This window comes from Notothenia rossii (assembly GCF_949606895.1).
Source record: "Notothenia rossii genome assembly, chromosome: 2".
Taxonomy (NCBI): Eukaryota; Metazoa; Chordata; class Actinopteri; order Perciformes; family Nototheniidae; genus Notothenia; species Notothenia rossii.
This window is the reverse complement of record NC_136904.1, coordinates 81,742,192-81,767,897: the sequence shown is the minus strand read 5'-3', so window position 1 is coordinate 81,767,897 and position 25,706 is coordinate 81,742,192. Positions and strand designations below refer to the sequence as shown.

Here is a 25,706-nt window from a genome sequence, read left to right as displayed (position 1 = left end):
AAAGGGAACACACACATACACACACACACACACACACACACACACACACACACACACACACACACACACACACACACACACACACACACACACACACACACACACACACACACACACACACACACACACACACACACACACACACACACACACACACACACACTTGCACAAACCACACAAACAGGCCCAACTTGGTTTGTGTACATCATCACATGCTATGCCTTGAATTGTGATTCCAATGTTTTGTGACAGTCACTAAGGTCATGTGTTTGTTGTTAGTACAATACACCTGCCATCATCAGCTTATCAATTCCACAGAATAATAATAGTTCATTAAGAATATGTTGGCACATCATGACAAGGACTTTCCTGAGAAATATGATTATATAATACATAACATTCGTTATTGTTAATCTAAAAACGTAACATGCAATTAAAAGCTGTCAACTCTGCTATGAACAAAAATAAAGGAGTTAAGTAAGTTCATACCTGGATATAGTTCATATATATATTATTGTGCATACTCTAAATGTGTTCTCCATGTTAGTATCAAGAAATAATAAACGCACAAAACATTTCTGTAATTTAAGCAGAAAAACTTTGAAATATGGAACATATCCTGCTCACCTAATTATAGTCAGTTCAGTTACACAGTTCTTGTTGTGTGAATTGTGTGAATACATATTACACAAACTATTCACCTATACTCACCACTAAGTAAGAAATGTACACCAGCCAAAGCAGGCAATTCTGGCTTTGTTTTTGTCAGTTTCGCCAATGTTGTTGCATTTAATTCCAACAAGGACTAGTGTTGAAACAAAAATCCCATGCATGCTTGTGCAATCAGTTTGACTTACTTTGGCTCTTCTCCGGGGTTTTGCATTTCCTCCATTTTCTCATCAATGGGTTACTGACCTTGCAACAGATTGACACCTAAAGCAAGAAATATATCTTGTCACAAGCAACCCTAATTGTTTTCAGGCATTTGCAGTCACTCTTTTGTCAAAAGGGTCCCATTCATATTATCTTGAAAATTACCCGCTGAAACTAGTGAGCCATGGGAGAAACCGCCCAAGGCTCCTGCTAAATCTCTTTTATAGTTTTCAAGCTTCAACACTTACGTATCTGGAAGTGAACGAGTTGTTCCTTAACTCATTAGGCCTTAGGATATCTAAGTGCGGAGTAATAATGAGCTTATTCAATTCATTTGAATTAGAGCTGAGGTTGAACACTTTTAAGACACTTGGAAACTGGGGATTGATCTGCAGCACTCGACCACACATAGACATGTAAAACAACCTAATGCCTGTAAGGCTTTCTGATGACAGAGTAAAGAGCATATACAATGGACAACTCATACAACCCCAACTTAAAAATGCAATTAATTTCATCCATTTAATATCCGCTTTTAAACAAAAAAACGATCAAGTGCCATCATGGACGGAAAGTCTTTGCAGTCAGAGACTCCAATCAAATCGAAAAGATCTTCCACAGATTAGAAAAATGTGTAACTGTGGTAACTACTGATCCATCAAGTGTAGATAAGTGCCAGTATTCTGTCGGCAAGGTGAAAGACACCAGCACCCAGCCTGACATGTGAAAAACAAAGACCCAGATCTCCAGGTACATTAAGTAGCCAATTAAGTTGATGAGACTTGAAATTGATGAATTGCTCCCTTGCCAGTAAGCGTGTTGAACATGTAGCTATGCTCTTCAGGTTTAATAGATAGGCTGTGATTGAAAACGTATGTATTGCGGACTGTTATAGGGAGGAGTTTGACCATCAACATCAACAAGTGGCCAATAGTCCATTATCATCCAGTACAAGTCACTTTGACTCCCTGTCATATAATGTTTTTTTAAGCTCTAGGATGTTATGAAAATGTAATAAACTGTGTACAAACCAAGCAATGCTCACTTTTGTGTGTGTCTTTTAGTGTGTACCTTTTTTAGTTGGCATATAAACTATGATGGGTATGGGGTCCAATACTTAAATTAAATAATGTAATGCAACCCTGTTTTTCTTTTGTTTTCTTTACAGTAAAAGAAAACGCTGGTCAAATATTTAACCTAAAAAAATGCATCGTACAGTATTTTGCATGTATACGTGTTGTGAGCCAAAGGTACAGTTTATAGTGTTTCTGGTCTTTTGTTTGTTTGCATCAAAAACAATGGAAAATAAACAATAAAGAAAAACAATTAAATTAATAATACTCATATGGTGAAAATGCTTTGTTTATTATATACATATTAGATATTCAAGAAACATTATAACTTTCAATATGTTCTTTGTTTGAAAAGAGAAAGGTTAACACAAATGATGAGTAAACACAGGGCAGTGTATTTTAAACAGAGTATGACCTGTTTTACCAAAAGAAAACATGAGAAACAACTGAATTAAAATTATACATGGTGCATGGAAAATAAAGCAGAGGGTTTTGTCATTCCACCCGTATGTCATAACCTGATTGCTAGTAAATCCCATTTCAAGGTAACTTGTTTAGTGAAGTTTGCACGTTTGTGTTAAAATAAAACTGTACATAAAAAATTGCTTTAAACTACTATACAAATGCGTCTCTTTCGGAGAGTTTCGTGGGTGTTGTCTGTGACAGCTTTGAGATTCTGGAGCTGTTGGATGGTCGTGAGCCCATATAAGATCCATACTGCATGGGTGGTTTGTAGTATCCGGTGTACAGGGTTCTTCCTCTGGAGCGAGGCGCCATGTATGTTCCTCCTCCATATGCGTACACTTGCCTGAAAGATCAAAACATTGCCAACATGTATTACATGATAGGAATTCAGCAAGCACTGGAAATTAGTGAAGGTGGAAGAATATTCAATGAAATGAAATACCTTTCAGGGAAAATGACTCGGTAGACTGTAACAGCGTAAAACAAAGCCCCTAAAAGAATTAAAAAACATCCCACCAATCCTAGAAAAATGGGAGGTCCTAGGTCATACCTGGAATTGGTTCAAAAGGAAGACAAAAGTCATGATACATTTTACATACTGTCCATATTGTAATATTTTTCTATAGAATTAAAGAAATACTCTTATAAAGTTGTCAATTTTATGAAGAAAATCAGTGTACCGTAAGACTCCCGGATCAACAGTGGCAGCAAAGGTTGTCCTTGCGACCCTGTTTATGTATAAGCAGTAGCCAGAAACATCTGACACACCTGCATGCAGAGGTTTCGTTGGTATTAAGAAATAATGATGACAAAACACTTATTTCATTTACAGAGGCAAACACGTGTTTGTTTTGAACTCACTGCCAGCAATATGAAACACTGCTCCAGCAAGAAGAAGTTTGTCCTTGGTTTTCTCAGCTCCTCCAATAAAAGTACACTCCATACCAAGAAAGCAAAGTACTATTGCGAAGAACCCAAGAGTTAACCCGCACATTAGTAATCCTCTCACTCCCTGGACATAAGCTTTGAGAAACAGAAATAAATAGTTCAAGTTAGAAAACAGCCTTACAATTCAGTCAGACACAAAATAATCTAGAATCAGGATAAATACTATATAGTTTCTGCTTTTAATATTTGTCAAGGCTTTGATCCAGGCAATTCACACAAAGAAAGGAGATAATGTTAAATCGTGGGCAATGTTATGCCTAAAGATGGGATGACAATAGCACAAGTAAAGAATCCCAAAATCAGCCAACTGACCCAGTAATGTTACAATATGTCCATGACAATATCAAGCTACAGTTAGCAAACATTAGAAACCAAACCAAATGGTCACACTATATCAAATAAAGCTGCTAGGGGGCAGGTGGTTGCTTATAGAAGTTCAACAATTAACTTCTTATACAAAGATTGTATTATTTCATCTTTCTAAAGTCAATTAGTCTCACTTCAGGCAATGGTGTAACTCAGTTTCATTGAGACCACTTACCTATGACTGTGTTCTGCTGTGAGTATCAAACTATGGATCTGTTAATCACTTTGTTAATTCAAAGAGAAAGACTTAGAAATATTGTATTGCTAATGCAACATGTGGAGAACTTACCGGTCACACTCCAGAGCACGGGGAAATCTCTACAGTTGGTGATAGCCGTGGAGTCTGTGAAACAATCCTTCCACAAGTTGGACCAGTACCAGGCCACTTTGATGATAAAGGAGCCTCCTTGTCCTCCTAATTGGACGATTCTCCAGTAGTCCATGGCCATGGAGCAAAGCACAAACACCCATCCCAGTGATGACATCAAAAAGCCAAGCACTTGGATCAGACGTTTCTTCATTTCTGAAATCATTAAATTAACCAGGTATCTACCACTCAGTTGAACAGAAGCAGAAAACACATTTAACCATTACTCTGTGGGGCAAAGGATGATGAGTGGTTTCCTGTTTCAGGACAGGGTGACATTGTGTGTTTGCCGTGTGCCATTGGTGTTGATGAGGGCACTCTGCAATTGGGTGAGTTGTTTACTGTCAACTTTCTGGAGTGTGCTGACCGCTTTAGGCAATTCACATCAACTCCTGGTTTTTCGTTTCAGGTTTATATCCAGCAATGAATGGTACAGGTACATTTAATTTGTATTTACAGTAGTTAGAAAAGCCCACTTTGTTTCTAAGACACACATATTTTTGTGTCCAAAGTGTTATTTTCAAGAATCTTCTAAGAGAAGGTAACACAAAGTACAACACTGCTGCCCTCTTCAGTCTGCTGAAATTCAAATGTATCTTTTATTCTTACTCACACACTTTTATATAAAATTGATACACATTTCAATCAGAAAATACCATGATGCTGTCCTTTCGCGACCTTCTTCATGTTAGCTTGGAGCATTACAATCCTAGTCGCAGGAAAATCTGTGTTTTAAACACTTTATAAATATTAACAGATTAACTAAACGTTAAAGATACAACCAGCAAAATAAATGTCTTAAAACACACTTTATTGCCAAATACATTAAAAAAAAAAGAATATGCAATTTTTCAACATCAGAGAGTAAACTGTATCATACTACTATGAACTACTGACCCCTGGAAGAAACACTTAAATATTTAAATGTAATTCCTAATGAGCTACAGATTAATCTCAGTACATTTGTGTGCTATTAGACAGAAACCACCATGTTTCATAGTATGCTGTATCTTTTACATAGTATAGATTACATATTTTAAGACTCATTGGTGGCTTCAACTTCAAGTGTTTTATATTCACATCCCTCACACATAAACATTCTTATCAAAGTGCTGCATCCTGGAGGAGTTGCTGTAGTCTGGGGGTGGCCTCTGGGTCACAGGCTTTGCCTGCCCTCTCGGGAAGGAGGAGATATGAGAAGCAGTACCTTTGTAGATATAGTTTGCCTGACTGCGGCTGTGAAGAGACAGAAACAGATTAATCTACATAACTCAAACACCTACATGGCTCAACTAAATTGAATAATACATATATACTGTATAATGTTAACATTATTAATAACAGTTGGTGTTACCAAAACAAACCTCTTTGAACTTGCGATGGAGAAACAGAGCATGGTGCCCCCGAGGATACAGAGGATAGAACCGGACCAGCCAATGAAGAGAGCGGCTCCAAGTTCATACCTGCAGACAAACACTGATGCTTAATGATCATAAGTGTTTAAGTTACAATAAAACAGTCACTGGGTGTCAGACAGTTCTTACTTCTGTGCAACAAACATTGGGTCAAAAAACTCCGATGTAATCCGGTGAGCATAAAGGGAGCAAGATGAAAGTGAGCAGATGCCTAAAAAGAACAAGAAAGAAAAGGGAATGTAACTACATCCAAAAGGAAAAAGATACAGATATTCCATAGTACATTTGCCCACACTTACCACTTAAAAGGAAATTTACACCTGCAAAGCAGGCAATCCTGGCTTTGTTTTTGTCGGTTCCTCCGATTTTGGTGCATTTCATTCCAACAAGAGCAAATGTGGAACCAAAAAATCCCAAACAAATGGCTGAAATCATCAGTCCTCTGCAAGCTTGGATGTAGCCTGAAAATGGATCAAATGAAGGTCAAATCTGTGCAAAGTGTTCTTTGGTTTTGCATGTCCTCTACTTTCACAACGGCCCACTGAAAGGTCAATGGGTTATTGAACTTGTGATCAATATACACATAAAGCAAGGAAAACTATTTGTCAAGTATCCCTACAGTGATTGTTTTCAGACACTTTGCGGTTACTCTTCTGGTATAAAATGTCCCATTCAGATGTGAGGCGAAGATTACCTTGGAAGTTAACCCCTAAAACCAGTCAGCTGTGGAAGAAACCACCTGAGGTTCCTAGTAAATCACCTTTATAGCTTTCAAGCCTCACGAACGGGGCTAAACATTGACATATTTGAAGGTAAATGAGTTGTTCCTTGAATAATAAGCCTTAGGGTATCTATTAGTCCCGAGTGGCAATGAATTTCAACAAGTAGGAACTGAGTTTGAACACTTATATGGCACAGAAATCAGAAAATAAACTTCAACCTGATTGACCAGAAAAGTAAAACTAAGAATCAAATAAGAAAGGGAAAAATGGCCGACCATCCAGTGCCAGCATCGAGGCAAAGTCTTTGCAGTTGGAGACTCCAGTTGAATCGGTGACGCAGGTCTTCCAGAGATTCGACCAGTAGGTAGCTGTGGTGATAACTGTTCCATCAAGTGAAGAAACCTTCCAGTAGTCCGTCGGTAAGGTGGACGAGACCAGCACCCAGCCCGAAGTGCTTAAAATATAGGCCAATATCTCCTGAAACATGCTGCTCTTTCTGCAGAGAGGACTCTTCCACTCTGCTGTGTGACGGCCAATTAGGTTAGTGAGACCTTCAATTGATTAATGGTTCCCTTGCTAGTAAAGCTTGTTAACAATGTAGCTAAACTCTGCACCAGTAAGTTCCATGAATCGGCTGTGATTGATAATTAATGTGTTGTGGACTGTTATATTCTGTGGGAGGAGTTTGGCCTTAAACATCGACAAGTGACCAATGGTCTATTTTCCTCCAGTGCACGTGACTGTGACTCGCTCTCATAGATGATGGGGACTGAATGTTCTGGATGTAGAAAGTATTGTGACATCGTCAGAAATGACTTTTAAAATGTATTCATTGTTTGCTCTGTGTGATCTTTTACTTAGGTGTAGTAGCAATACCGCTGTGTAGAATAACTGTCTTACAAGTAAATATATATTTTCAAAAGTATACATGTACAGAAGTACTAGCATTAAGGTATACTTAAAGTTGCAAAAGTTAAACTTATTATTTATGCATTATCGTGCTTAAAATAATAATAACACATGATATTTGTTGATTATATCTGGCATTCAAAATGTGCATCTGAATCTTCACATATTTTTGATTATTGTGGGGATTAAATAAAAAACAGTTTCAAGAAACCAAAGATACAGATCAAACATTTGCGATGGGTTACAGTACAGTGAATTTGACCCTTTGACCTTTAACCTTGCTCTGCCACCTACGATTAATACTCAACAAGCGAGCAGTCACTTCCTGAAAAACCTAAAATAGACACAGGATTTAGATAACTTATTAACAGCATGTCACTCACTACGGTGTCCCAGCATTTGGATGAAACAAGCTTTCTGTTACATTACAGAGACATGTCTTAATCAATGGAGAAAAGGCTAAATTAAAAATATATGCTTTACAGATAAGAAGCAAACAAGAGGGAAATTAAGCAAAAAGCCTTTTTCTAATTTGAAAAGGAGCCCCTTCTGGTGGCATTAGACCATATTATTATAATGTATGTATTTCAACAAGGACCATGCATACAAATATATTAATCTCAGAAAAAACATCATATGAATTATGACAGATTATAGCTACTAGCTCATTTCCATCTGCAGTCCTCGGGCAGGTACATAACAATCAACAAAGCATAATCTCTATCACACAAACAATTATAAAACATGATTTAAGTACAGGTCAATAAAAGAATACATAGTACAGTGAAAATATAATATTACAATACAGTTACAATTGAAAAACTCAGATAATGTTGGCATGACTGGTTGCTTAATATACATGTTTTATTATTCATATCATGTTACTGTAAGCACACAACAATCTGTAATAGTTGTTTATTTTTTAAGGTATGCCGTAAAACAACATCTTCCTGGATTAAATGATTGTAAAGAGACATTTATATGAAGCATATGTTATCTTAAAATTAAGTTTTAAAGACAGGGGATTTGAATATTTTCAGCTTATTGAAAGAAATACCAGAAAAGAAAAGAACAGAAAATGGGTTAAAACTATAAGTTATATAAAACGATATAACTAGCTAAGCATTAAACTAATACAACTCCCTAACAAACTAGCAAAAAGAGTAACTCGTTGTGCATATCAAGGAATGTCTAATTATGGACAAACATAACTAAATGCCTTCATTATCACGCATCAAGTGTCAAGTATGTGAATAAACAACATTACAAATAAATTAAAGGATGCACAAAGTAAGTGAATTGTTTGAATGGAAAGCAGTCTGACAATTATTTCCTTCCTGACTGGTCCGTTATTGGCAACAACAGGTCTGTGAGTGTAAACTGTGACACAGACACTCCCAGATTGAAATGTCCAAAAAAGGGTTAAACATTTGCTGCAGTTAAGACCTGAGCCATAATCTGGAACTCTTTTTCAGCTTGAATTTAGTTTTTTCTAATCCTAAATTTGAAGGAAAAAAAATAGTAGATTGTGATTATATAAACAATCACCAGTAAAATATGTTGATCATTTCATTATGGAAACAGGTATAACTTGTTTTTGTCTTTTACATTTTTTAACAGATATCTGTGACCAGCGACACAATCTGAGACTCAAGATGAACAATTGTTTCATTTTTCGATTACAGAGATAATCTGATTATTTCCCTAATAAATTGAAAGAAAAAGCTTTCAGAGCCATCCTCCACGAGAGATACTTAATAACAACCACTTAAAAATTATGTTTTTGATGAAAGTTTACTTATTAGATTAATTTACACTGGGTCTAAATTCTGAATAAATGTTGCCAACAAATGAATGGTTCTTGATATAGCACATATTTGCCTCTGAAACAAAGGTGATACATTTGTTCCTGTAGCCAAGAATATCTAGTGTACATTGTGTCATTAGGCATAAGGAACATTTCATAAAAACCTTCCACGGTACAGTATATCCCCTGCACCCGAGTGAGAAAAGACCAATATGTGGACACCATGAAACTCGGACCCTTACCTTCCAGCTTGAAAATAGTATGATGCGGTCTGCAGTGCAGCGCTCCAATGGCATTTCCAGCACAGTTGTTCCAGAGACCCTGGAGCACCCAGGTCGCTGTGATGACTGAGGATGCTCGGCTAGTGGCCCTCCATTCGTTGGACACCGTGGCAGCGATAGTGGCCCCCAGCCCGGCCATGCCGCTGAGAAGAGCCATGATCTGCAAGCTTGACATTTGGAGCTTTACGATATGTTTAAAGTCTTTTAGCAGATTCAGGAAAATGAGAAGAAATAAAATGGCCCCAGGCAGGCAAATTACACTGTGGACATGTGTTTCATTGAGATCATTAACAAACAGGACATCTTGACCGTGTCTCTAGTGGCGAGGGATGGACACAATCTGAAGGAAAAATGAGCTGTCAGTTATTCATTAAATGTTGGCAAGCAGTGTTTCTACAAATAAGGTCAAGTACCATATTAACATAACAAAAATAAAGGAGTAATCATTAATCCTCAAAAGGAGAAGAAATGTGACAAAGTCCATTTACTGGTTCATCTATTTCTACATACAATAGGATTCAAGCAGTAGACTAATGATTGTCAGCTTATATGTAAACATATGTTGTTGTCACTCATGAGAGCATTGTTTTTTAACCAAAAATAGAATAAGAAAAATAAAGCCACTAGTAAAAAGAGAGAGGAGAACAAAATCAGTTCAATTGTGTCGTCGACCTCAATAAATAAATATTGCGTGAAACTAAGACAGTAGGAGTAGGTTCATATTTGAGAAAAAATTAAGATCAAAAGTTTATTGGTAAACATTTCTAATTCAGTAAATTCGACAGAAATTGTTCTTAGGACCTTTAATGTCAAAAATCTTCATTTAGACACAAGGTTGTGAAAAATAACTCTCTACCTATGTCAGTTTTCTAGGCCTACCTTCCTTGAAAAATAAATATGTATATCCTGAGACTACTATCAGTCAACATTTTATATACACATATATCTGTAAAGCACAAAGAAGAAGAAGAAGAAGAAGAAGAAGAAGAAGAAGAAGAAGAAGAAGAAGAAGAAGAAGAAGAAGAAGAAGAAGAAGAAGAAGAAGAAGAAGAAGAAGAAGAAGAAGAAGAAGAAGAAGAAGAAGAAGAACGAGAAGAAGAAGAAGAAGTGATTGCATGTTACTGAGTCATTAAAGTCTTATTTTCTTCAAAACTGTTTGAAGAATACATTTATTTTCTCCTTGATTCTTGATTCAAAGATTCTCACACTTTTTTCTGGGAAATCCTTGAACCAAGTTATTGAAAATATTTAAATAACCTCACTACTAGACTGGTAAACTTTCCCCTTATTATTTAAAAAAAATTACTTAATATCAATAACATAGAGTAGTTGAAATGATCTCTAACGAAACCGGCTAACATTTAAATACTAAATACAGGTGAGTTTTAAAATAAACTAAAACGCTTACAAATGTAATAAAAACAATTCAATGAAATAATCTAGTATAACAACAATACATCAAAAATCATATACACACTATCAGTATAATTCATGCATGAGAACTTCTACTTCTGATTAATTTCGGATGACATTTCACTTTATTTGTAGTACTTTTGTGTACATAATGACTGGGTAAGAAAGGACAAGATTTCATTAAGGACTTTGAGAAGTGATGGAGACTTCAGTGAGCCAATCCTGAGGCGGTGGGCGGGGCTAAACGGTGCCCCGCTCACCTGACTTCCAAACCAGTTTTTGTGTCCTTTAGTAATCCTGTCCTGGATGTCTGAGGGGATGACATTGTCAGACATTGGAGTTCACAGCATCTGTTCTCTCAGGGTTGACCTCCTCTGAGTTTCTGTCGATATCCCCCCGCCACATAGCCTGAAGATAAAGTCCTCAGGTCGCTTTTACTGGTGGGGGGCATGGAACAAGTGCGGAAGGAGGAGAAGGATAATCCGTTGGCTTCAGCTAATCTTCTCTCCAAGATTTTCTTCTGGTAAGAGAAGCGGCCTTCAGGGACTGCCGTGTTTGACATTAATTGAATGGAGAGCTCTCCTGTGTGACTGTGTGTGGCAACTCAAAGGACTGTCCACTGGATGTGATAGCAGGTAGCTCATCATCAGTCCATGCGAAAACATAACCTCACTGTTCCCTCCCACACACAGGAAAGAGCTCAGGCTTTAGGTACCTGTTTATTCCTATACACTTAAATGACAACAGGCAGGTCTGTGGAGTACTTCTAAAGTAGCATGACACATACAAAGTGGGTGAATATGTTTCAATAGTAAAGTAAAAAGTAGCTTTTACTAGCATTGATTACAAAAAATGAAAATGAGAAACAGTAAATATTATATAATAACATTTGTTATTAGTAGTAATTAGTGGTAAGCAAGTTTTGTAAGTTTGCAAAAAACGTTATTAATAAAGAAAAACATGGATTGCACTTGAATTATTTTTAACATCTGCTCTCTAGTATTACACCCCCTTAGTGTAACACCCGCCATACAAATAAACCACTTTCTTCCACCAATATCTTTATTTAAACAATTCAAAAATCCATACACTGTTTTTGAGAATGTATTCAGTATTGCAAAACATAATATTGTGATACCCAGGTGTTAATATTTTCTTACACCTTTCATACAAACATACTACTTACATAAGGTACAGTAGCAATACATTTATATGTTCTGGTAAAAAACAGTACTTTTATTTTCATGTTTTTTTAATAAGGCTAAATCTAGGTGTCTATAGATTCTTTGAACAATAATTTCCATATTATATTTTAACTTCTGAGCATGCTTTCATTGACTTTCTCTCTAGTTGGCTTAACCCCTTGTTCAGAACTGGGTACAAGAGGAAGTTGGAGGAAGATGACATGTATAACGTTCTCCCAGAAGACGCATCAGAAACACTCGGGGAGGAGCTGCAAGGGTAAGATGTTGAGTAGAGTTTAGTTAATTACGTTCAAATACATATTTACTGTACATTTTCCAAAGTACAAAGTAGCTAATACGATGGTTAGGTTTAGATTCTTGGAGTCCGATGCCACAGTGATCTATTTCTGCATGTACTAAACATACATTCTAGTCTCGTACTATATACACTGATTTGGGTTTAACACCTTTTACATTTCACAGGTACTGGAACAGAGAGGTTCAACAGGCGGCAAAAGATCTGCGCCCACCCAGACTTGAAAATGTTCTTGTACAGTGCTACTGGAGATCATACGCACTCATTGGAATTTACATCTTTATAGAGGTACAGTTACACACATCTACAGAAACAATACAGTTTTAAGACTTATGTTTCTCTCCTTAATCTAATTTTCTATCAGGAAGTTATCAAAGTCATTCAGCCGTTGCTACTTGGGAACATAATTGAGTACTTTGAGAGAGAAGACCGCACCGACAACACAGCTGCGGTCCATGAGGCCTACAGATCCGCTGCGGGCATCTCCTTGTCCTGTATCAGTCTGTCTGTTCTTCATCATCTCTATTTCTACCATGTCCAGCGAGTGGGCATGAAGATTCGTGTGGCCATGTGCCACATGATCTATCGGAAGGTCAGTCATTATGTGACACTAATGTATAATGTCATCGTCTGTCGTATTCCTTTGGTTCATATACATCAATTAACAACTTTGTTTTGCAAAGGCTCTTTGTCTTAACAGCAAAGCATTTGCCAAAACTACCACAGGACAAATTGTTAACCTCTTATCCAATGATGTCAACAAATTTGATGAGGTAATTATCTGAAAGCATGCTATGTTTATATTTTTGTATTCATATTTAATATCCAGTAACCCATTCAAAAATACATACCTTACCCCAATCATTTGCTTTTCATATTTTTCTTACAGGTAACCTTATATTTGCACTTTCTGTGGATCGGGCCTCTACAAGCTGTAACTGTGATATTATTGTTGATGTATGCTATTGGCCCATCATGCCTTGCGGGTATGGCTGTCTTCTTCATCCTGATGCCTGTACAGACAATGTTCGGACAGTTGTTCTCTAGTCTCAGGTTTGTAGTTATTACACTGTAGTTCAAATCAAGAAAATAATTTTTCATTTTACTGCATGTGTTGCACTGGTGCCGTTGCTGCAATGTTTGTCTGTTGTTTTAGGGCTGACACAGCAGTCCTAACAGATGACAGAATACGGACAATGAATGAAGTCATCACTGGTATCCGTGTTATTAAAATGTATGGATGGGAGAAGCCTTTTGCTGCATTGGTGGATGAGATCAGAAGGTACAGCCAAAAATAACCTGCTTTCCCTTTTTATCAAAAATAAATTTGAATCTGACATCCTACCCTCTTAATAAGCTCATTAAAGTCAAAGGCCTGTGTTAGCTGACACAAATGTGCATCATGTTTGTTAAACAGCTTTTACTGACAACAACTCCTGTTATTGTACAGAATGGAAATCTCCAAGATCATGAAAAGCTCCTATCTGCGTGGTCTGAACATGGCATCTTTCTTTGTGGCCAACAAGATCATCGTCTTCATCACCGTCTGCGTCTACGTCCTGACAGGAAACCAGCTGTCTGCCAGCAGAGTGTTCATGGCTGTTTCCCTCTACGGGGCGGTCAGACTCACCATCACGCTCTTCTTTCCTTTTGCTATAGAGAAGGTTTCTGAGTCTCTAATCAGCATTAAAAGAATTCAGGTAAATACACCACACAAAAACCTTATTGTACCCAGTGTGTGTTGAATACGGTCAATGTAAACTAGAGCTCTGAATGTGCTTCCTTCTTCTAAGACTTTTCTTCTGCTCGATGAAGTTGCTCCTCAGCACCTGGGGCTTCCCTTTTCAGACAAGAAGGACTGTTATGTGAAGATTCAGGACTTAATATGCTACTGGGATAAGGTGAGAATTATTGTGGGCAACATGTCTCCTTTCTATCTGTACATAGCTCATGTGCTACAATCCTTACAGCCCTCAAGTAAGGATAGAGAGTGTTGCTATGCAGATTGTGAAGCCTTGAGGACAAACTTGTGATTTTGAGGTATAAGTAGGCTTAATTCGACATTAGCAGTCTGAATAGTTATTACATGACAATTTCTGTTTATTTACAGATGCTAGAGGCTCCAACATTACAGAATGTGTCTTTCACAGTGGCGCCAGGGCAGCTCGTGGCAGTAATCGGACCTGTTGGGGCTGGAAAGGTCAGGTCAATTTTGTACTCTCAGGCTTATAGTCATGCTGCACATGTGACATGTCAAGTACATTTGAAATAGTTTATTATATAAAGGTCAAAGTGGTACTATTAGTACAGCATAGAGTCAGTGCTAGGTTTGACTTTTTTACCAGCAGTCGAATGCCATAAACAATTTCACTAGGGCTATTGGCTTATACTGATACAATGGAGACATTACATGTTTACATTTGTAAGAAATACAAATGAAATACCATGCTTTTACCATAAAGGAAAGCTTTTGCAGGATTGTATTGTAAGCATCTCTATCTAAAGCCAGGCTGTTGGATAGTTAGATTGTTTTCAGGCATCACTCACTATACATTATCTTCCTCAACTGAAAGAACTGAAAAATACATACTTATTCACTTTATTACCGAGAGTTAAACGAGAATAATAAGCCGCTCTTGTTTTTGTGTGGCAAATACGGAGCTAGGGCAATCGGATATTGGCTTGGCTTAACATCAAGACTGTAAGCAATCAAGAAAACACCTAGAAAAGTTATAAACATGTGGTCTGTTATTTCTTCTGTGTTTGTGCATGTCAGTCCTCACTCCTCAGTGTGGTTCTGGGAGAGCTGAGTCAGGAGAGTGGTGTGGTCAAGGTCAGAGGAAATCTTACATACACCTGTCAGCAGCCCTGGATTTTACCTGGTACGATTCGAAGCAACATTCTTTTTGGGAAAGAGCTCAACCCCCAGAAGTATGAAAGAGTCCTGAGAGCCTGCGCCCTCAAGAGAGTGAGAATCACATACCCTGCTGCATCTTCACACTCTGTAGTCTAGGTGTTAGTAAAGTTTAGTTGGAAGTGAGTTTCTTGTTAATGTGAATGACTGGTAACGGTTGCATTTGCACCCTGTTCAGGACCTGGACCTGTTGCCAGGTGGGGACTTGGCACTGGTTGGGGACAGGGGGGCCAACCTCAGTGGAGGACAGAAGGCAAGGGTCAGCTTAGCAAGGTTTGCTATACAAATGCAGCAATGTACATTTTTATTTGGTGTAAGTGATAAATAATGACAATAACCTTCACATGTGTGTACTTTTAGAGCAGTGTATCAGGATGCAGATATCTACCTGCTGGATGACCCGCTCAGTGCTGTGGATGCTGAGGTGGGACGGCACCTCTTTGAAAAGTAAGTCTTGTTATTAACATCTCAATATTATTGTCTATCACTCCTTTAAAAATCAGTTAATCAGGTCTAAGTTATGGAAGTATGTCAGCACAAAATATATATATATATATCTTTAGGTGCATTTGTGGACTTTTGAGGAAGAAGCCTCGTATACTGGTTACTCACCAACTACAGTATCTGAAGGCTGCGGACCAGATTGTTGTCTTAAAGCAGGTTTGTGTTGATGTTTGTGCTTGTTTATAAAATACTGTATATAACATGTTAAAAAGGTGACCAGGTGGTGATAAAATATAAAAAATATTATGCATTGAATCTGCATTTAGTATGTCTCCATGCATATGTGCTATTCAAATAGTTTAGATTGTGATCGCATGTGTGACAAGGTGTATACTTCTGTTAACAGTCACTGTATTATAACATCACTTCGGCCTCATTTTACAGCTCAATTACTTTCTCAGTAACTACACAAGCTAAATGTATCTTTTAAGTAACAAACACGTACCCTCTCAGGTATTAAAGGTCGCTTTAACAAGTTTTAAGTTACCCATAGGGCATCAACTGATTGGATCTGATGTCTTATGAATATGCCTTTCTTTGGTTGCTATCTTTGTGGTTTGGAGCCAGGCACTCTGTAGTTCACAAGTTTTTCTATTAAAACAAAAAAAGGATTTGATTTGATCTCTCAGTCTGACCCCTTCAAAGCTACATAATCATCTCAATCAGTGTTGAAATAAAATACAACAGATATTGATGATTAATTGGTAGCAGCTTTTACCACAATTGTATTCATCAAAGGAAACAATACTTTCTGTGCAGTGTTCAAAGGTTAGACGCTTGATGTTTTATAAGTTAACAATATAATATTCAGAACTAAATTATTAATTTGACTTCCATTTGTTTCCTACACTATATGTATTGTGACTCTTGTTATTTCAATACTTTCAACACGGTGAAGGACATTCAACAAGTTTTTGTGAAAAGACTATTATTCTCTTACTTAGAAATACATTTCATATATAAATGATGTGTCTGTGGGAGGACTTATAGAAGAGTTTTGAAATTACCTAGGATAAAAACGTACATGTTTTGTAAGTTAAAAGTTTCATTTCCAGGGGTAAATCTTCCAGCAGTAGCTGAAATGTTCCTCACATTTGTCTAAATTATGTTTAATTCTTCCATCATTGTCAGGGTCAGATGGTAGCACGGGGAACCTACAGTGAGTTGCAGGGCTCTGGACTCGACTTCACCTCCTTGCTAAAAGATGAAGAGGACCAGGAGGAGGACAGGAAGACCCCCATCCCTGGGACTCTCTCCCGCTTCCCCCATACACTCTCTGACAACTCAATATCCTCTAAGTCTTCCTTATCTTCCTCTCGGTGCTCTTTGATAAAGGCACCAGAACCAAACCAAGTGGTAAGTGTGTTGAATCATTCTTTAAAGTTGACCATCATTTTCTTACTTACTTCATCAAACTTTAAAGGTCACCTATTATGCGAAATCCACTTTTTCATCTCTTTTATACATAAAACTGTGTAAAGACATTCTGAAAGTTTAGGGGAAAAATATTTGCTCACTTTTTGTCCTGCTCCATTTATATAAAAACCTGTCTGAAAATGAGCTGATCAGGTTTTTGGCCACTTTGTGATGTCATAACAATGTTTTGGCTTGTGTAACTATTAGCCAACCTACTGTAGGTAACACCGTCCCACCTGTTTGGTATTTCAAGCCAAACACTTCAGAGACATGTTTTGTATATATCTGAGACCTTTAATATATTGATGAAAAACAGTATAATAGGGGACCTGTTAAGCATATGTGTATAGCAATCTCAATGTATGAAAAGGGTTTGTTGTGAGTTCTGGCAGCCACTAGAGGGCAGAAGGAGCTCACATTTCCCTGCTGCCTGATCTTAAATGTTGCTCACTGACACTAGTGTCTATCTGAAGGTAGTGCAACCAACAGAGGAGGAGAGCCGCTCAGAAGGAAACATCGGCCTGCGTATGTATATGAAGTATTTCAGGGCAGGCGCTAACTTTCTGGTCCTCTTCATCCTCATTTTACTCAATGTCCTAGCACATGTGAGTCAATTCTTTCAATACATTTTTTGCGTGTGTTCCATGAATTTTTTGTAAAATACAACATATAATCGATCTAGTCATTTTTAGACAAAAGAATACTGTAATAGATTGTCTTGATGAATGTTCATTTCATGTTTTTTTGTGTTTGCTTTTTAGATAACATTTGTGCTGCAGGACTGGTGGCTTGCGTGCTGGTGAGACATTATTCATTTTACACCTTGTGAACACATATATGCTTGCAAGAATATCATGTATTGAAAGGCTGACTGACTATTTCCAGAGACTGTAAATGGTGGATGATTTGGTAGAAGAAGGCTGAACCAAACATTTGTTCTTGGTATTATCTGTCACTTGTTGAACTGACCTTGTGCTTCAGGATAGGAGGAATGTTCTGTTTAGTGCCTTCCTGTTGCAGCGTTCTTTATTCGTTCTGTTTATTTGTCCTTGTGGATTTTTGGTTCTTTTGTGGCTGTCTTGCAGGGCCTCTGAACAGAAGCACATCAATGTGACAGAGCCCCTCAATGGCAGCCTCCCCCGGCAGCTGGACCTTGACCTGTACCTAGGTGTTTACGCAGGTGAAGCTCACTGAGCGCACACTGCTTTTTGTGTACTGTTGAGGCTCTAAATATGCCAGCCATTCAATGAACAGATCCACAGTTCTTTGGCTGTGGACCAAGGCCTTCAAGGCCCAGTGTATGTGTACATGGGCCTCAGCTGTACAGGGAGATAGCAGTGCCTTTCTTCTTCTCTCCTGTTGAATTGCTCTGATTGTCTCCCTGTGATTCCTAGCCTTTTCACTCTATCAGGCTTTGTATTCACTGGGACAGTTCAGCATTCAAGACACAAGTGAACATCATTTGAAGGCAAAACTTAAGTGGAACTCTCTATGTCATTTCTTATGCCATTCAAAATACAAAATAATGGAAACTTAAATGCATAGCTGACCTTGGAACAGGTACAAGGGAAATATTTTAGTGTGCTGATGGATTTTTCTTCTTTGCTTTTGTCAGGTTTAACAGCCACTTCAGTAGTGTTCGGCTTCCTTCGCAGCTTGGTCTTCTTTAATGTGTTGGTGAGCGCGGCCCAAACCCTACACAACAGCATGTTTAACGCCATCCTCCGGACCTCGGTACACTTTTTTGATATCAATCCAATTGGTAAGTGACTCTCATCAATACTGATTTATGTAGTACAGGAATAAAAGGATGCTTTTTAGACGTTAACATCCTCTGGGGCCTAAGGTTGAGCTTATTGTTCTAATGTCTCACCACTAGAGAGCAGACTGTTACTTACTTTCTTGTCTTTCCATCCACTTTACACATATCCACTAACTTGGCCTTCAACTCCAAAATGTGTTATTGCTATTAGATATAAAAAGGATGATATATATAAATATAACAGTTTTCAGATTAAATGTAAAATTGTATACAATTCAAATCTTTTATATTTTAATCTTATTATTGGAATGTTTATGTCATTTCTATATATAAATAAAATGCATATCTGAAAATTAATCAGTATAACTATTATTATCTATAATTAATATAAAGGCTGTACATTTAGTCACACATGCTTATAGATGGTGTTCTGTAAGTGGGATTTATAGGTTTGAATATCTATCTGAAGAAACTGGCAACACAAAAGTCGCTGCTGGGAAGTAATGCCTGTGTAACCAGGAAGCCAACTCAGTCAAAAAGCCTTGAGATATGACTTTATATATAGCCGTAATGTATTTACAAATGACTAAAGGGAGTGTTATCTTTTTTTATTGTGAGCTTGAACAAAAAGCAAACAATCATATTGAATAAATGCTGTTTGCACAAGATCTTGGTCAGTGTTGTGTTTGGACTGTAGAGCTGTGTAAATACGGACGTATTTGTCTTGTGCGCATTATCAGAAATCTTCGATTTATTTCATTAGCTTTGTAGGCTGTAGCTGCTGGCTCAATGGAGTAGGCAGATGGACAAGATTTGGAAAGTGAGCAAACACTCCAACTCGCCTGACTTTACTCAGGGAAGGCTGCTGGTTTTCCTTTTGGCGTGTTTTTCACTACCATTTTAAATAGATATTAATACAACTGAGAGCGTTTTCTCCTCTTGTAATTTTAGCTTTATGATGTTTTGGTATTCATTATTTTTAAAAAGGTGAAGTACTGTCACTACAATCTGTCATTCATATCCAAAGTCAACTGTCAAGTGGCCCACTTTGATAACTTTAATTTTTCTGGAGCATGGTTCACCTGTCAGCAGATAATTACTCAGCCTAATCTCTTCATAGTGACATGCATGTACTACACAATCAGCTCGGGTGGGAATTCTCAACAAGAAGGAAACTTGTTTCTGTATAATGAGTCATAATAAGCTGCTAACACAAGTCTAAATATGATTTGAGGGTGTTCAGAGCTTGCGGTTTCTTCTCGCTTTAGAAGTGGGTGCAGCGACAAAGCTTCCCTTTGCATAGCTGTGTTTGGAGCAAACACCACAGGTCTTAATCTTTGGCTTTTGTTTTTACTGCTGCCGTTGTGTTAGGTATTGGACTACCTGGCAGCTTATCTGGGTGTGCCCTGCTTTGTAATCTACGCACGGGAGGAGAACAAACACTTTGAATAATGTAATAATCTGTTTAATAGTGCAGCAAAAGAGAGGCTTAACAGACAGTGCTATCTGATTGCTGTTGTGCGGCTATCAGTAACCATTGTATGTCCAGTCCAGTCATTACAGCTTGGCCTCTAGGCTGGCTAACAACACTGTGTGTCTGACTGCATATTTAGACAACTGTCCCAGAGAGGGGGTTTCTTTTGTCCTTTGTCCAGTCAACAGTAGATTAAGCATGACCGTGACATTTTTTTTGACAATATAAATGACTTTCACTGATTTACGTTTTTCATTTCTTCTCTCGCTCTGTATTTTTGACACCTTTACTTGAGTGCGACCAAACAGAAAAGACCAGTAAAAAGCTGTTGTCAGCTCTGCCACTTTTCTCTCACTCTTCTTTCTTTCTTATCGCGCTGCTACTGTCGAAACCATTTATTCTTCTTTCACACAATAACCACTTCTCCATCACAACTGTTTCCACAACTACTTGTCTCATGCAATAAGTGTGAGCCATTTGTTGCTGTGTGCCTATGTGTTGTTAAGGATTTGACAACTGTTTATATATGTAAGTGATAGGTGCAGTGCTGCTGAACAGGCCCAGTGTTTGATAACTGTCCACAGAGTGAAAGGTTACCATTTCAAGCGTCGCTGCACAAAGGTCTTATTTGTTATTCTGTGAATGTGGTTTATAACAATAGAGTACAGCAGTGGTGAATTATGATTGATGGAGAGGCATTGTAGCTCTTCTGTATCAGACACTGAACGCCCCTTCGCCATTTGAATCATGTGTTATCTTTTGTGTGGAAATAGTTGATTTCCAAGTTTTGTGATTAAACCTTTTTATTTTGTAACGGAAATATATGGTCGGAAGACATCCAGATGAGTTTGATAAAACTACGGACAGATCTTTGCTCTTCTATGTGAATTTATATAATCTAATATATTCATGTTTCTACATTTTTGAAATATGTACAGCTGTTCTTCCAAATGTGATCCAGTTAGAGCAGCAGAGACAGCGGTGGATGTGTTGAGCTGATGTTGATCCCTGTAATTTAGTGTCATTGAGTGGGCTAATCCCCTCAGAGACTGCAGGCCAGGGCTTCAGCTCATCGGCACAGTCAAGGAGTGGAGTTTCAGTCTACACACACACACACACACACACACACACACACACACACACACACACACACACACACACACACACACACACACACACACACACACACACACACACACACACACACACACACACACACACACACACACACACACACACACACACACGCACACACACGGCATATTGGGCCACCTCAGTGCCAGGTGTCACTCAGTTGCTGTTGATGCAGGGGAACATTAGATCCTCTGTAGTCAGTGAAGTGAGATTCTAATTGTGTCTACAGAGGCTATGTTTTTAATGTCTGTATTTCAGGTCTTGGATGCAAGAGTGTTAAGAGCGAAGTCGAGGAAGTACTGCAGAGAGGATGATGATATCGAGGTGTGTAAATTGAATGTGGAGATGGAGCCGTGTGTGTGTGCAGTACGGCTGATAGGGCTCCCCCTCGCTCGGCACTTCCACTATTTAATTGCATGAAAGGGAAGCAGAGGAGATTGCAGGAGCCTGGCGGTGTGAGCGAAGAGAATGGATTTAGAATGTATTAGTATTGGCAGCAAGGTGCCGGCGGTGGGAGGCTGCCCCAGGCCCCGAGGCCCTTCATGGAAGTGCAGGTGAGCTGTGCCACCTCCAGCCTTGGCAGCCCCCTCCCCGGTATTCCTTCATTATCACACTTGCCTGACTGAAAGGCCCTTCCAACTGCACTGGGCCCACACATGGAGCAGCTCTGAGTCGTCCCCTTATCTTGATGTTTACAGGGAACAGCGATTTGCCACACGCCCTGCTCCAGCCGGACCCCACTGTTCCACTTCTTTAACTGTGATTGGGGGCCCTGCTTTCCTAATATCTCCACCTAAGGGGCCACCTTAGTTGGGAGGGCTTGATATTTCCTGAGCCTGAAAAAATGGTGCAAATCACCCCTGGAGTCTTAAACCATGAGAAATTGTTTGATAGTAATGCTGCTGATATCCTGAAACGTCTATACCCCTTTCTACACAATAGGTGATATTGTTGACAACCACCCATAGTGATTGAAGCCATTGTCCCATGCCGATCTTACCTCATAGGCATTTCCATGCAGTGAATGTCTTTGTGTAACTGCATCACTGTAATGTATCCCCTCTATAGTCCGCGGTGGATGGAGAAGGCCTTTACTTCATCCCCTCTGAAACCCTCTGTTAACTGAGCCGCTTGTCAAACAGCTGATAGCTGACTGATGTTTTCTGTTTTAACACCCTCTAACCATGGTATGATGTAACCCAGAGAAACCTATCCTCTTCTTGCTGGCATTGTTTGTCAGATATGCATGAATTTAGGTCATCTATGGCTTAGACAGTAAAATTACATAAAATATTATTGGATCTTCCGCAAACACAGTTTGACAAATACTCCCCCCATTCCCAGACATAAGCAGCGATCTTCTACACTACTTTTGTAGCAGCTCTACCCCCTTGCATGAACCCTCCCCTCAGGATGTCTGTATGCTAAAGGGGCACTCACACTGTGAATAAGATTAGTCTGCCTCCGAGTGTACAACATGCTTACGCCACTTGACTTTGAATCAGTACTGATTTGGAGCATTGCTGGATTGTTGCGGGGAATAATGCTCTGGCTGGGTTTATGCAATGGCTGTTATGGGGAGCCCGGCCTCGTCTGCATGCATGTTTTTTAGGCGGGAGCGGCATTTTGGATAAAGCTGTAAGCTGCTTATGGCCGTGGAGAGAGGTGATTACAGGGCCCACCTCCATAAGACTGACTGGGAGGCTCCGAGGCAAGTTTTAGGTCAGTGGTGCCATGGCTTCACTCCACCACGCCTCCAGAGTGCCATTCTGCCACATTCTGCCAATGTGCCGCTCAGCTATTTCCTCTCTTGGTCCCGTAACAAGTCCCACCCTGTTACATAGCCAATTCTGTAAGCATGGATAAACACTTCCGCATGCTTGCAGGGATAGTTTCACTTTATCATGATTTTTACAGTAAATACTGTATGCGAGTGCTGCTTTATTTATATTCTCTTCAAACTGATATTGTTTGCTTAAACACCAAGAGAGACAATGGGTTGCTTTATAGCTGAATCAAACATTATGACACCATTTGGGAGTTGTTTTGACAGTGAATATACATTAAACTACGCACAATACTGTATATCTACTGGTTGTTGGTGTTGGGCGCTGTACAATAGCTGCCCACTGCTCCTAGTACTAGACTCCTGGTACTAGGATGTGTTAAGTGCAGAGAACAACTTTCACTGTGTGTGCTGTGCTCTGCATGTGTGACCATTAAAGAGGGTTTCATCCCTCCCAATTCTTCTTCTATTTGACCTGTAGCCATTTTTCCTATTGTGGCACTGCAGGCACTGCTCTGGTACTCCTTGTCTGCCTCTGAGTCTGAGTTCTTCCTTCAGGGACAGAGATAGAGAACGCCTTTCTGTATTGCCTGCCTTTAGGAAGTGTAGCCTAGGGATTTACTTTCACTGACCCTGCTGTAAACATTGTGGGAAAGCAACTGGAGTGTAATCTTATGTACTGTGGGATCAGAATAGGGGAGCAGAGTTACTAAAATGGTCACAATAAAGGACTGCCACAGCACCTGCGAAGCACCAGACAAAATAATGAACACCTGAGCAGATTGGAGGCAACTCAATTAACGTCACTGACACTGCCAGTCAGAACATAAAGGAAGGTACACAGCTTCTGTTGCCCTTTTGTTTCCAAACAAAAGGTTCCCTCGTGTATTCAGCCAAGAGTAGGGCAGTCTTTATGAAATGCTATACAAATAATGATTCATTGTTTACTCTAGATAGGCCTGTGTTTTTCATCTGATATCACACTCTGTGTATAAGCTCTTTTCTATTAAGTTGGAAGGGACTTTGGTAACAGTTGCTCAATAGTCAAGTGAGTACAAGGAAATTGAAACTGACTAAATATTGTTATCAGTGGATAACAGAGGGAAATTCCCAAAGGATAAACAATATTAGCATTTGATGCAGATTTCTTTTCTAATTTCTATCTGCATAATACAATTGCACAATACAGTAATATATCTTGAATGTCCCCTCACACTACAAAATACATTACATTATCTTATTTTTCTCCAATAATTCAGATGTCCAAGGCTACTTTATAACCAATAAAAGAATACTCTGCTCTCAATTGTGGGATTCTATTTTACATATATCCACTCTAATGTCTTATAATCTGGACCTTTTGTGTTGTGTTGTTTTCCAGGAAGAATCCTCAACAGGTTTTCGAAGGACATCGGTTACCTGGACTCTCTGCTCCCATGGACGTTTGTGGACTTTATCCAGGTGAGTCTCACCTCGGCAGGTTTGGTCGCTGGCGCTGCAGCATGGGAAGGCCATTTCATGCCTGGCTAAACCTGCTTTGTGGTCCGGGTCCCCTAATCTGGAAACAATTACTGTAGGATTACCCGCCAGCGCGGCCCAGCGCCTGCACAGATTTAATAAAAGTGTGCACATAGGCTGAGGGCGTGGCTCCCACAGTGTGACACAACAGAAGCGGCATCTTCAGAGAATGTGTTTGGGGAGTAAGCAAGTGATTGGGAGAGAGAAAGGTGTCAAAGAGGAAATAAAGGCCGCAGGATGATGGGGATGATGTGGAGAAAAACAGTGGGTATGCGAGGAGGGGGGTGACGAGGATGATGAGTTGAGTGGCAAAGAGAAGAAGTGTGAGCAGCAGGCGTGCGATGTGTTCGCAGGAGTGGACCTGGAAGCGTGGTAGAGGGGAAAGGGGGACAGGTCAGTTGGAAAAGATCCAGAGTGGGACTTGCCCCTCTCAGCGCAATTCACCTACAGTAATGCACTACAGTCTTCAGGCCTGGTAGCCAAGGGCCACCCTGGTGCATAACCAGGTAAGGTTACCAAATGCCACCCTGCCACCGTGACAGCCATCTCCCACGAAAGCCTGCGGAGATGAGCCAGCTCATGCACCTAGCACCACAAAGACGGGAATGTTCGCTGCACAATTCGAGGTAGAGGAGCAGGCGTGGCTCTTTGGTTAGGGCCAAAGAATAGAACAAAGGCGTGCTGAAAACGAATCCCCCCTCCACAATGCCTGAGTGATGTTTGTGGCAGATACCCATCTCACAGTAGACAAAAGCCATCTTAAATGCTGAAAGCACAAAAGATCATATGCACAAAAGCTTTTTGTCTGCTATAGTTTCCCTCATTTTGATAATAAGCTGAATAATGGCTGGGGTAAAATAATAAGTTTGCAGAAGGCGCATAGCTCCTGAAAGGAAAACAGTGAAAGTAGCTTATGTCATAACTAAATACAGACTTGTATGGCACATGTGTACTCACTGTACTTCAAGTATGACTTGAACAGTATAAGATATTACCTGCTTTTTCTTGGAATATAAGAGACATTACTATTTTGTAGCGCGTTGTAGTGAAGAATAGCTT

The 25,706-nt window shown here is 39.2% G+C and overlaps 3 protein-coding genes across 4 annotated transcripts in view; 1 reads left to right on the top strand and 2 right to left on the bottom strand.

The window, feature by feature from the left end:
• Window positions 1–2,293: 2,293 nt before the first annotated feature.
• On the bottom strand, window positions 2,294–4,313 carry cldn10l2 (claudin 10-like 2). The gene is made up of 5 exons (XM_079666986.1): window positions 4,015–4,313; window positions 3,273–3,434; window positions 3,092–3,179; window positions 2,854–2,961; window positions 2,294–2,754 (listed from the first exon to the last, which is right to left on the bottom strand). Exons 1-5 carry the CDS (start codon window positions 4,256–4,258, stop codon window positions 2,562–2,564), a joined length of 795 nt encoding a protein of 264 aa, XP_079523112.1. The 5' UTR covers window positions 4,259–4,313; the 3' UTR covers window positions 2,294–2,561.
• Window positions 4,314–4,707: 394 nt separating this feature from the next.
• LOC307028944 (claudin-10-like) lies at window positions 4,708–9,416 on the bottom strand. 2 transcript variants are annotated; one of them, XM_079664355.1, is made up of 5 exons: window positions 9,188–9,416; window positions 5,807–5,968; window positions 5,637–5,718; window positions 5,457–5,555; window positions 4,708–5,328 (listed from the first exon to the last, which is right to left on the bottom strand). In XM_079664355.1, the coding sequence occupies exons 1-5, from the start codon at window positions 9,399–9,401 to the stop codon at window positions 5,178–5,180; spliced, it is 708 nt and encodes a 235-aa protein (XP_079520481.1). In that variant the 5' UTR covers window positions 9,402–9,416; the 3' UTR covers window positions 4,708–5,177. The 2 variants fall into 2 exon arrangements, with proteins under 2 accessions (XP_079520481.1, XP_079520480.1); XM_079664354.1 differs by lacking the exon at window positions 9,188–9,416 and adding an exon at window positions 6,505–6,883.
• Window positions 9,417–10,957: 1,541 nt separating this feature from the next.
• The window catches only part of LOC307030181 (ATP-binding cassette sub-family C member 4-like), a 34,532-nt gene continuing 19,783 nt past the window's right edge, over window positions 10,958–25,706 (top strand). The window contains exons 1-20 of the mRNA XM_079666460.1: window positions 10,958–11,162; window positions 11,990–12,100; window positions 12,307–12,427; window positions 12,504–12,731; window positions 12,823–12,912; window positions 13,029–13,192; window positions 13,296–13,421; window positions 13,590–13,839; window positions 13,933–14,040; window positions 14,250–14,339; window positions 14,916–15,107; window positions 15,232–15,326; window positions 15,414–15,500; window positions 15,617–15,713; window positions 16,689–16,913; window positions 17,447–17,578; window positions 17,735–17,772; window positions 18,059–18,153; window positions 18,589–18,735; window positions 24,511–24,590. Of these exons, the coding sequence (XP_079522586.1) occupies window positions 11,089–11,162; window positions 11,990–12,100; window positions 12,307–12,427; window positions 12,504–12,731; window positions 12,823–12,912; window positions 13,029–13,192; window positions 13,296–13,421; window positions 13,590–13,839; window positions 13,933–14,040; window positions 14,250–14,339; window positions 14,916–15,107; window positions 15,232–15,326; window positions 15,414–15,500; window positions 15,617–15,713; window positions 16,689–16,913; window positions 17,447–17,578; window positions 17,735–17,772; window positions 18,059–18,153; window positions 18,589–18,735; window positions 24,511–24,590 (2,550 nt within the window). The 5' untranslated portion in view covers window positions 10,958–11,088. The remainder of the gene's footprint in view (window positions 11,163–11,989; window positions 12,101–12,306; window positions 12,428–12,503; window positions 12,732–12,822; window positions 12,913–13,028; window positions 13,193–13,295; window positions 13,422–13,589; window positions 13,840–13,932; window positions 14,041–14,249; window positions 14,340–14,915; window positions 15,108–15,231; window positions 15,327–15,413; window positions 15,501–15,616; window positions 15,714–16,688; window positions 16,914–17,446; window positions 17,579–17,734; window positions 17,773–18,058; window positions 18,154–18,588; window positions 18,736–24,510; window positions 24,591–25,706) is intronic.